Source organism: Scyliorhinus canicula, chromosome 11, assembly GCF_902713615.1.
Source record: "Scyliorhinus canicula chromosome 11, sScyCan1.1, whole genome shotgun sequence".
In the NCBI taxonomy this organism is placed as follows: Eukaryota; Metazoa; Chordata; class Chondrichthyes; order Carcharhiniformes; family Scyliorhinidae; genus Scyliorhinus; species Scyliorhinus canicula.
In genome coordinates, this window is record NC_052156.1 from 21,495,757 (window position 1) to 21,508,289 (window position 12,533).

The 12,533-nt window shown below is 47.9% G+C and overlaps 1 protein-coding gene across 2 annotated transcripts in view; it reads right to left on the reverse strand.

The window, feature by feature from the left end:
• Positions 1-9,625, reverse strand: part of LOC119973901 (mitochondrial mRNA pseudouridine synthase RPUSD3-like) — a 34,040-nt gene extending 24,415 nt beyond the window's left edge. The window contains exons 1-3 of one of the 2 annotated variants that reach the window (XM_038812499.1): positions 9,189-9,623; positions 5,953-6,084; positions 4,938-5,098 (exon numbers count right to left, since the gene is read on the reverse strand). In XM_038812499.1, the coding sequence (XP_038668427.1) occupies positions 4,938-5,098; positions 5,953-6,083 (292 nt within the window). In that variant the 5' untranslated portion in view covers position 6,084; positions 9,189-9,623. Of the gene's footprint in view, positions 1-4,937; positions 5,099-5,952; positions 6,085-9,188 lie in introns of both variants that reach the window. The other variant, XM_038812500.1, reaches the window with a different exon arrangement.
• Between the last annotated feature and the right edge of the window lie 2,908 nt (positions 9,626-12,533).

Consider the following 12,533-nt stretch of genomic DNA (forward strand, 5'->3'; position numbering starts at 1 on the left):
ATTCCCCTGCCAAATTAGTTTAAACCCTCCCGAAGATTACTAGAAAACCTCCCCCCCAGGATATTGGTGCCCCTCTGGTTCAGATGCAACCCGTCCTGCTTGTACAGGTCCCACCTTCCCCAGAATGCGCTCCAATTATCCAAATACCTGAAGCCCTCCCTCTTACACCATTCCTGCAGCCACGTGTTCAACTGCACTCTCTCCCTATTCCTAGCCTCGCTATCACGTGGCACTGGCAACAAACCAGAGATGACAACTTTGTCTGTCCTGGCCTTTAACTTCCAGCCTAACTCCCTAAACTTGTTTATTACCTCCACACCCTTTTTCCTACCTACGTCGTTGGTACCAATGTGCACCACGACTTCTGGCTGCTCACCCTCCCCCTTCAGGATCCTGAAGACACGATCCGAGACATCCCTGGCCCTGGCACCCGGGAGGCAACATACCTTTCGGGAGTCTCGCTCGCGACCACAGAATCTCCTATCTATTCCCCTAACCATTGAATCTCCTATTACTATTGCTTTTCTATGCTCCCCCTTCCCTTCTGAGCCCCAGAGCCAGACTCAGTGCCAGAGACCTGGCTGCTGGGGCCTTCCCCCGGTAGGTCATCCCCCCCAACAGCATCCAAAACGGTATACTTGTTTTGAAGGGGAACGGCCACGAGGGATCCCTGCACTGTCTGCCTGTTAGTTTTCTTTCCCCTGACTGTAACCCAGCTACTCTTGTCCAGTACCTTTGGTGTGGCTACCTCCCTGTAACTCTTCTCGATAACCCCCTCTGCCTCCCGGATGATCCGAAGTTCATCCAGCTCCAGCTCCAGTTCTTTAACACGGTCTCTGAGGAGCTGGAGTTGGGTGCACTTCCCGCAGGTATAGTCAGCGGGGACACCAGTGGTATCCCTCACCACCCACATCCTACAGGAGGAGAATGCAACTGCCCTAGCCTCCATCCCCTCTTACTTTACAGAATTAGCTGAATTAGCTGCCCCGTGGACCAACTGGACCTCCGCCCTCCGACTCTGCTTCCAGTCAGCTGTACTCTAAACTCCTGGCTCCCTTCACGCTCTTTGATAAATATAGGAAATGAAATGTAAGGAGCACCTTACTCCCTCCTCACCTAACTCCCTCAGTCACCAAACTCTCACTGTAGCACTCAAATGCCACAAGCTCAGCACTCAGTGCAAACCTAAGGGATCCTGAGGGATCAAAACAAACTGAGGTTTGGACACTAAAATGTTCTGGTCAATCTGACCCTGTTTAAAAGATATAAACGGGCACAGATCAGTCCAAGCTGAGCAATTAGCAGTTGAGTCCACTAGTGCAGTACAAGCAGACTGAAGAGGCTAAATCCAGAAGCTGAGAATAAGCTTCTGCAGCTTTCTATTACTTGAAGATAACATTGGTGGGCCTACAGCCACCAGACCAGGTTTAGTAAATTCTGTAGATGTACACCATTTTTGGCGAAGACTGTGTCATTGGAACTCAGGTTGGTTGTGCGCCGCTGTTGGCTGGAGATCAGACTAACTCCTAGGAGGAGAGCAGGTGAAATTCTTGGTGAGAAAGACAGAGTTTGAAGGATTTTAAGACTGAGCGTGATCACCAAAAACAGTGAACTGCTGAACCATTCGTAATTGACTATTTAAAAAGTGCAATTTATAGTTTATATTCATCCAGGAATTTGCCTGTTAATTCAAGTTTAGCTCATGTTAACTCTGGATGTTAGAGTATATGATATATAGTCTTTGCTTTGTTTACTATCCACTAACAAGGATGTACGTCAGTTATAGCTCTCCAGAGGTACGTTTTATGAGTACAGGGAGAAGGCCAGTCGTCTTCTGGCTCACCAACTCAAACGACAAGCGGCCTCCAATGAGATCTCTCGGATACTCAAAACGGGCAGCAACCTCCGGCTTTTAAATCCTGGATAAGTCAGAGCCCCCTGCATGTATATCGATCATGTCCGACTTCCTGGATGGTCTGCCTATCCCAACTGTTGATGTGGGTAAGAGCTGTGAGTCGGACTCCCCGTTCCGCCCTGATGAGATTTTAAAATGTATTGAACTGATGCAGTCTGGCAAGGCCCCGGGCCTGGACAGCTTTCCAGTCGGGTTTTACATGAAGTTATCGGAACAGCTCATACTCTTGTTATTGGGTATGTTTAATGACTCCCTGTATCAGAGATTATTGCCTCCAACTCTCACTCAAGCCTCTATTTCCTTTCTCCTTAAGAGATGCAATTCATACCGATCCATCTTGCTTTTAAAGACAAACGTTAGGCTGCTTGCGAAGGTGCCAGCGCTCCCATTGGAGCCTTGCCCCCCAAATATTATTTTTATTTTGGGAACCTATTTGTAGAAGGGTGGTTTGCCAGTTTTTGGCAGCTGGCTAACAAATTTCAGCTGCACAACACTAGCCTTTTTCGATATAATCAGGTTTGTGTCTTTTCTCGTAAGGTATTCCCTTCCTTTCCTTTGGCTCCACCTTCCTCCTGGCTTTTAAAAAAGTAAATTTAGAGTACCCAATTCTTTTTTCCCCCCAATTAAGGGGCACTTTAGCGTGGCCACTTCACCTACCCTGCACATCTTTTTGGGTTGTGGGGGTGAGACCTATGCAGACACGGGGAGAATGTGCAAATTCTACACGGACAGTGACCCGGGGCCGGGATTGAACCTGGGACCTCAGACCTTCCTCCTTGCTGGAGAGGATTTTATCCTTAACTCAGTCCGGCGAGGGGTCTATATCGTACCTATATGGCTATATTCTCTTGTTCAGATTCCGTCCACTAAACAGGTTGCGGGTGAGATGGGAGTGTGAGCTGGGTCCTACACTTATTAGTGAGGCTTGGAGGGGAGGCTCTGTACAGAGTCAACTCTACCTCCTCACGTGCGTGGTTGAGCCTAATTCAGTTCCAGGTGTTACACAGGACACACTTGACTAAGGCAAGGATGAATGGGCTTTTTCCCAATGTAGAAGACAAATGTGATAATTGTTCACTTGCCCCAGCTAACCATACGCACATGTTTTGTTCCTGCCCCAAACCTGCCAGCTTCTGGGCTTCCTTTTTTAGCATTATATCAGATACTCCGGGTGGATTTAAATCAATGTCCATTTGGTAGCTATATTGGAGTTTCAGATTCACTGCCATTTCACTCTGGTGTAGGGGCAAACGTTGTCACCTTTGCCTCACTGATAGACCAGAGACGAATATTGCTTAGTTTGAGGTCCATTATTTTGGTCAAATCAAAGAAACAAAAAACATGCTGCATCTTAATTTTCTTTTCGATCCTGTGTGAAAACGGTTGTACTGCTGCAGTAGTGACAATACTGTGACAAAATCAGATACTTACCTTGGTTTTGAATCAACAGTTGCAGTTCGGAGCTAGTTTCCAGTGGGTCTCGGAACTTGCAGCCCTGTGGCGGTTAGGAAATGGCTGCAGATGAGTAGTTAATGTTTTTCTGTTCTTCAGTCTAGAAGCCAGCTCTGCTCCCGTGCACAGATGAAAATAAGTCAAACGCCTTGAAAACAGCAGGTCAGATGACCTGAACTGTGCACCATTGCAGAAAGTGCCCCCCAAGGAGTAAGGCACTGGGAGGAGAACAGGGAGAAGGTCCCAGACGAAGAAAAAGGTTCCAAACCGGAGATTGGAACAGAATGTGATCCCAGGAGAAGGTCTCAGGCAGGGACAAAGACAGGGATTAGATAGAGGTCCCCATAAGACAATCCCAGGTAAGGGACAAGGACAGATATCAGAAATAGATCCTGTTAAGTAAAGTTTGGAGAAAGAGAAGTGAACTCCAAATTAAAGACAGAGCTGCAGAGAGCAGACCTGAAGGAAAATGGACTTGAGAGAAGACTTGAAGATCTGAGAAAACAGTCAAAGGTTGGTGGCTCCTTACTGCGGGCCTTTTGGAACACTGGTCCTCTGCTTGGCAGGGCCAAAGAAGCAATCCAATTGGGAGCGACCTTTGGAGAGAAATCCGAGACGAGTCCTTTAAACGTGAAGGTTGGAATCCCTCATGGAAAAGACAGAATTTCAGTGAGACTGGTTGGATCTCTGTGTAACAAGTGTATTGATAGGTTGTTGAGAAATTCATAGAATCTGCTTGAGCCACATTGATCATTTACTTTGGAGTTTGGTGTGTTTGACCACAGTTCACCTGTTAATTCACATGTAGCATAGACATACCCTGAATATTAGACTATAAGCTAGATATGGTCAAATGTTTTATCTTTCCAAATTTGTGTGTGCCTGCGAAGGTATAACTGGGGTGAAGGAATATTGAATAATTGAATTATTTTCTTGTGTTTGTATTGAGAGATTTCCAACCTGTCTGGTGTAGCACAGTTCATTTTTCTTGTTCAAGACATTTCTTATTCTTTTGTGTTTAAAGTTCATCAGAAGACTCTTGTGAATTTGTTCGATAACTTTCCTCTACGGTTTCACAAAGAAAAATAGGATCTATCAAGCCAGGTTCCACTCTATCTGACTTGTCCAGTATTAAAATCAGCTGAGATTGTAACAATGCTTCAGAGGCTGAGCTGAGAGGCACATTTATTATATCAAAGTAACAGAAGCAGTACTCTCTATCTAACCTGTCCAATAGATCATTGACCTGGGAATACTGAATATTGACAGTGGATGCTGAAAGTTACATTCCTTTGCTGTACCGAGTTGAAGGTATTGACTACTTACTGGAGTAAAGTTCCATAGACATTTTATGGTATCTGACCCACATACTCACATAAAACAGTAGTGACTAACAACATAGCAGAGGCAGCATAGATGAGACTCCTGAGCACACAAAGGGCACACAATCTGTCTCAGGGTACACAGGTCCTAATGCAGGTGCAGATTTACAGCCCTACGACTATGCTGCACACAGCTTTTCTTTAACCTCAAAAAAGGTAGAGTTGATTTGACTGAAATTGTCACTCACTTTCCTGGTACACCACACTGGTTGCAAGCATGTCCAGGAGGTTGTCTCTGGTCAGTTTCTGGAGCACTGGGATACCTGGATCCTGGAGGATATTAACAGCTTTGTCTTTTTTCAAATGCTGCCCACGCTTCTGTATCTGTTCCTTTAGCTGTATATCATACCTAAAAAGAAACAGGGACATAGAATGAAATATAAAGCAATTGTACTCTTTTCACTCCTCTCGACTTCTAAATCCAGAATCAGCTGTTCCTCTGGAATTCTCAGCTCCTGTTCTACCTGTGCCAGTTTTTCCAATTCTAATCCAGCCCGTCCCTCCGCTCACAACACTGCCTGCATTTTATCCTTTATAAGTTCCTACTTATTATCCTCATCAGATGAATTAACACTCTAATATAGTTAATGGTGCTTTTTGATCAAGCTGCCAAGAACTTACCCTTTCCCATCCTCCCTATCCACCCACCATACAATGGGAAACTTCCCATGGGCCACTATAATTTTTTTTTTTAATTTAGATTACCCAATTCATTTTTTCCAATTAAGGGGCAATTTAACGTGGCCAATCCACCTAACCTGCACATCTTTGGGTTGTGGGGGTGAAACCCACACAGACACAGGGAGAATGTGCAAACTCCTCACAGAGAGTGACCCAGGGCCGGGATTCGAACCCGGGTCCTCAGCGCAGTAGGCAGCAATGCTAATCACTGTGCCACCGTGCCGCCCTGGTCCACTATAATTTGAGACACGGGGTATGAAACTTGGGTTTTGTCACTGCAAGACTAACACTACACCAGTGTACATCCCTGCTCTGCTGTTCTTCGACAATTCCACTGTTTAAATTGCCCCTCTGTGTACGTGCTCCGTTTTGCACATTATTGTGATTCTCTGACAATACACTAAAGACATCAGTTTGCATTCCCTTGTCTAATAATGGTTGGAATGTTACCCATACATTGCTAAGTATTAAACTGTGCCTGGATAAAATAAAATACTGGAAATAAACGATTTAATCACTCACCAGGACACTGGACTAGAGAGGTGCAACGCTGAGTCAGTCACAAGTCTTCGTATGGAGAAACAGGAGTGTCCATGTATGACTGCTGTCCGAGTCATATTTCCTGTCCAGATTTGCTTCCTTATATGATTCATCCTGAAGTGAAACCACAACTACATGAACAACTCAACCGCAGCAGGGTCAGCACAGTGACAAGCACTGCTGCCTCACGGCATCGAGCACCCGGCTTTGATCCCGGCTCCGGGTCACTGTCCGTGTGGTTTGCACATCATCCCTGTGTCTGCGTGGGTCTCACACCCCACAACCCAAAGATGTGTAGGGTAGGTGGATTGGCCATGATAAATCGTCCCTTAATTGGAAAAAAAAATAATTGGGTACTCTATATCTAGAAACAAAAACTCAACCGCAGCTGAAGCTCACAGGGCGGCATGATATTCTCAGAACCTTTCTTTTGTCTCCCAGACAAAGCACAAATCATCCTAAATTATGCCTTCATCTGCCTTAAATAGGGGAGTGGAACTAATTGGAGAGATTTACCAAAGAGCCAGCATAGGTAGGTTGAGTAAAATGGCTACTCTCAGTGCTATTATTGTTCTTTGATTCTAAATATAACTAGATTCTACAAACAAAGAGGCCAATAAAGCCCTGAATTTTAATAAAAGTTCAGTTGTAGAGAATTTGCCATAAACAATGACCATCTAAAACATTGTTAAATATTAGAAACATCACTTGGGCTTCCTATTCCTCCATTTGCTTATGTAGATCAGTATTATCCCCACAGCATTACTGGCAGGGACCAGATTAATCACATTGGTAGGCAATGCAAGTGACCCAGATGCTATCCAATGTTTTATCCTCGTAACACGTTTGACTATAACTATTAGCCTCATAATAGACTCAATACTACAAGCAGAACATATGTTACAGATAAATTATAGAAATGAATTTATTCTAAAGTTAGCAAAAACCAAGCCAGAATAAGTCACTCATCCCTGATGTCATGCACCACTGGGTGTTGATGGAGCTCAGACAGGAAATAGTAAAGGCCCTAATCATGTATTTTAGTCCTGACTAGATGTGCAATTTTTTGCCAAAATCTAAATAATCAATTTAATATTTCTGTTTAAGGTTGGAATGAAGGGGCAGCACGGTAGCATGGTGGTTAGCATAAATGCTTCACAGCTCCAGGGTCCCAGGTTCGGTTCCCGGCTGGGTCACTGTCTGTGCGGAGTCTGCACGTCCTCCCCGTGTGTGCGTGGGTTTCCTCCGGGTGCTCCGGTTTCCTCCCACAGTCCAAAGATGTGCGGGTTAGGTGGATTGGCCATGTTAAATTGCCCGTAGTGTCCTAAAAAGTAAGGTTAAGGGGGGGGTTGTTGGGTTACGGGTATAGGGTGGATACGTGGGTTTGAGTAGGGTGATCATTGCTCGGCACATTGAGGGCCGAAGGGCCTGTTCTGTGCTGAACTGTTCTATGTTCTATGAAGAGATGTTTCAGATGTGGGGAAAATACGTAACTCTTGTTAGGGATTAATGCTGTTTTAGAAACAGGAATTCATTTCAGCCAATACAGATTAAAGGTAAATTATGTTTGATGAATCCAATATGAGTTCTTTGAAGAGTTAATTGATTGGGTACATACATGGATTTTAAATGTTTTAATGAGGTCTGTAACAGAAATACCAGCATATGGTACAAAAGTGAATGTTTCTGATCCATCAAGCATCAAAAAGGTTAATGGGTTTTGCCAGACGGTAAGTGGAACACCACAGATGTTAGTGCTGGGGTCCATCTATATTCCTCATTCAACATCACTAAAACAGATGGTCTGGTCATTGTCATCATGTGGGACCACACTGTGTTTAAATTGGTTGATATACTACCTACTCTACTGGTTGTAAGGCACTTTATGAGCCAAGGTTGCATGTGAAATCAGTATAAAAATGTAAATTTTAATCCTTCCCAGTAATACAAATAAGTGTGTTTGCAGAGAATGTGCCCATGAAAAGATGTTGGCAGGTAAACAATGAAGACTGCAGAAGACTCCAGAAGGAATGAGTGGCATGGTGGCTGACACTGCTGCCTCACAGCACCAAGAACCTGGGTTCAATTCCAGCCTTAGCTAACTGTGGAGTTTTTTGTTCTCCCCGTGTCTGCGTAATTTACACCCGGATGCTCCGGTTTCCTCCTACAGTCCAAAGATATGGGGCGAGATTCTCCCATATGGGGAGAAATCGTAAGGCTGGCGTCAAATCCGGGCGGGTTTGACGCCAGCCCCCCCCTTCCCGACCGGGAACCGATTCTGGTCCCCGGTCGGGGCTAGCATCCCGACGCCGTAAACTCCGGCATCGCGGGCTTAACGAATTTCTTTAAGCCCGCTTGCCAGAGTTAGCGCCGGCTGACGCGTCATATGACGTCAGCCGCGCATGCGCGGATTGGAAGACTCCAACCCGCGCATACGCGGATGACGTCATCGCGCATTTGCGCGAAACCCACGCATGCACGGGCCGGGATGCCCCTCAGCCGCCCCGCGAATGGATACTGCGGGGCGGCGGAAGGACAAAGAGTGCGCGGGCATCGGCCCTGCTGCCCGCGATCGGTGCCCACCGATCGTGGGCCCATGGCACCCTTGGCATGGCCGTGGTACTGCTGTGTCAATCGGTGCCATGGTTTTAAAAATCGAGAGTTTACGGCCGTTTTTACGAACGGCCAGACCAGGTGTGTTTGCCGTTCGTAAAAACAGCCGTAAAGGGCTGGGAACTCGGACCATCCATCAGCTGAGAATCGCTGCCAGCCGTAAAAAAACGGCGGCAGCGATTCGTATCGGGAGTCGGGCGTGGGGGGGGGGGGGGGGGGGGAGAATAGCGGGAGGGCGTCGGAACAGCGTGGCCGTAAAATTTTACGAGCCACGCTATTCTCCGCACCGTCGGGAGTGCGGAGAATCTCGCCCGTGGTTGGGTGGATTGGCCACGCTAAATTGCTCCTTAGTGCCTCCCAAAAAAAAGTCAGGTGGGGTTACTGGGTTAGGTTGAGGGCTAGGTTGAGGGCGCATGTCCAGATAGAATGCTCTTTCAGAGGGTCGGTGCAGACTGGAGGGGTCGAATTGCCTCCTTCTACGCTGCAGGGATTCCATAAAAAGAATCATTTGCAGACAGGTGGCAGATGCAATTTAATGTGGATAAGCCTGAAGGAATACACTTTCCAAGTTTAAAATAATCTACACATAATTGAAAGATGCTAACCTGAAAAAGTGTGAGCACAGATAAAGTTATAAAATCAAATTAGAAAGAGGAATGCTGGATAAATATTTGAACCACAGGAAGGTGCAGAGCAACGTGCGAGTGGGGGGGGACGAGTTTTCCAGTTGCTCCCGGGAGGGTGGACTTGGATCCAATGGTCCCATCCGAGCGTTTCAAACCCGGCAGCGGTTCCCCGAGACTGGCTGCGATCGGCTGCCGTTTCTCACTGACTCCAGTTCCGCCGCCTCCCGGTGCGATTCATCCGGATAAATGTCTCCCCCGCACTTTCCTGGCCTTTCTTGAGCTCCACTTTCTAGCGGCCGGTCAGAAACCTGAGCTCCGAGGATTGGTTCCGGCCGCCTCCCCCTGAGGGAGCCCAGGATGAAGTGCAGCAGCTTCTTGTGTACGAGTCCCACAGTATATACCATTAATGGTGGCCTGCACCTCGGGCGCGATTCTCCGCTCCCCAGGACGGGTGGGAGAATCGCGTGAGGTCCGGTCTGGCACCCCCCGCGATTCTCCCACACCCCCCCCCCCCAAATGGCTTGGAGAATCAAACGGCGACCCGCGATTCTCCGGCCTGGATGTGCCGAGCGGCCTGCCGTTCCCGACCTGTTCACGCCGGGGGCAACCACACCTGGCCGCTGCCGGCGTGAACATAGCGCGAAAGGTAAGTTTGGGGCCTGTGTGGGGCGGAGAGGGGATCGAGCACCACAGCCGTGCTCAGGAGGGGACTGGCCCGCGATCGGTACCCACCGATCATCGGGCTGGCGTCTCTAAGACCACACTCTTTCCCCTCCGCCGCCCCGCAAGATCAAGCCGCCACGTCTTGCGGGGTATCGGAGGGGAAGACGGCAACTGCGCATGCGCGGGTTGGCGCTGGCCAATCTGCACTTGCGCAGCTGACGTCACTAAGGCGCCGCCGGCCGCGTCATTATCGGCGCGTCGCCTTGATGCCAGCGTCAAAGCACGGCGGCCGAATTTCACGAAACGTCGCTCCTAGCCCCCCGGGGGGGGGGGGGGGGGAGAATAGGGGGCGAGGAGTGGCCTCCGACGCCGTCATGAAACACTCCGGGTTTCACGACGGCGTCGGCCGTTGCAGAGAATTCCGCCCCTCCTGTTTCTGCTTATTACACTACATCCAAAGTTACTGGAGTGAATGTTTTTTTTTGAAAGAGAATCATTGACATAGATTGCAAGATTAAGTGGCCCAGACGGTATTTTTTTAAAAGCAAAATACAAATAAACCATAAATGGAAGGTCCAGGCACACCAGTTTATTTAGCATCATTCCCAAACCCAGCTCAGTCACTTCCCAATCACAAAAGCACTCCAATCCCTATATTCCATCCGACCGTCGGTGTGCATTTTCCAGTTTACATCTTAGTCTCCCCAACTCTCTTCCCCCATTATTAATTCAGGTGGCTACCGTCTTCCTAACCATTCACTTTCTACTTATTGGTCTTGTCACTGTCAGGCCGAGCTGATCTGCTTCGCTCAGAACATTGTGCTGCAGGATGGAATCCCTAATCTATGCTGATGCCAGAAATTCTCCACTTGCAGTCAACAACAGAAAATACAGAAAATCTATTCCTGGCAGAAAGTAATGGCAGGGGATATGAGCTACATCGAATTCAAGAATAACCAAGAGGCTCTATGAGAATTGATGGAACCATCAATTCAGCGAACACATGTAGTTGGATCTGAACAGAGGCTTTAATACACTTACAATAGAGCCAGCCTATTCGTCGTTGAACTTCAGGTGAACTGGCAGGCTGGCTCTAAGGCACTGATCTTTATACATCGGTCCCAGGGGGAGGAGTCCTGGGCGGAGCCACGGGAGGAGCCCAGTACAAACTCTCGCGTACTCCCAGAGCGACTCCCCCTGGTGGTCGGATAGTGCAACTGCACTTACAATGGGTAGATAACGAACATATATACATGGAGTGATATTGGCAACTATATGAAATGAAATGAAAATCGCTTATTGTCACGAGTAGGCTTCAATGAAGTTACTGTAAAAAGCCCCTAGTCGCCACATTCCGGCGCCTGTCCGGGGAGGCTGGTACGGGAATCGAACCGTGCTGCTGGCCTGCTTGGTCTGCTTTAAAAGCCAGCGATTTAGCCCAGTGAGCTAAACCAGCCCCTATATATAGTGTGAATCACATTCACCACAAGAATTATCAAACAAGGTTTGACAATGAGCTGTATAAGGATAATAATTATTATCTTTATTGTCATAGGTAGCCTGACATTAACACCACAATGAAGTTACTGTGAAAATCCACTAGTCGCCACACTTTGTTTGGGTACAATGAGGGAGAATTCAGAATGTCGAATTCACCTAACAAGCACGTCTTTTGGAACTTGTGGGAGGAAACCGGAGCACCCGGAGGAAACCCACCCAGACACGAGGAGAACTTGCAGACACCGCACAGACAGTAACCCAAGCCGAGAATCGAACCTGGGACCCTGGCACTGCGAAGCAACAGTGCTACCGTGCTGGTATTAAGACGGTTAAAGAGACATGTTTTAATGAGAAAAGGTGGCGGAGAGGCAGAGCGGTTGAGCGAGGGAATTCAAGAGGTTATAGGGCCTTGCAACTGATAGCAAGTCCAGCAATTATAGAACATAGAACAGTACAGCACAGAACAGGCCCTTCGGCCCTCAATGTTGTGCCGAGCCATGATCACCCTACTCAAACCCACGTATCCACCCTATACCCGTAACCCAACAACCCCCCCCCCCCCAACCTTACTTTTATTAGGACACTACGGGCAATTTAGCATGGCCAATCCACCTAACCCGCACATCTTTGGACTGTGGGAGGAAACCGGAGCACCCGGAGGAAACCCACGCACACGGGGAGGACGTGCAGACTCCACACAGACAGTGACCCAGCCGGGAATCGAACCTGGGACCCTGGAGCTGTGGAGCATTTATGCTAACCACCATGCTACCCTGCTGCCCCTAATTATGGGATGATTAAAATCAGTGGAGTGGATTCTCCGCTGCCCGTCGCTAGTAGTGAGGTTCCCAAGCTGGCAGAGAATTAGGTGTCAAGCTAAAAACGGAATTGGCACCGGGCACCAATCCTATTCCGATGCTCCGGTCCTGCGGCAGCGGCGGCACAGAACTACACACCCTCGCACTGGCGGGAAAACGCAAATAGGTTATTTGCATCTGTTTGCATCTGATTAAAGGGCTTCAGGCCCCCTTGATACTCCAGGCCTCTCAGCCGCGATTCACATGGATGTGGATTGGTGCGGCGTTCTCAAGCATGACCCTGACAAGGTGGACCCTGTAGGTCAAATGGTCCAGTGTGTAACAGAGGTACCCCCCAAATTCC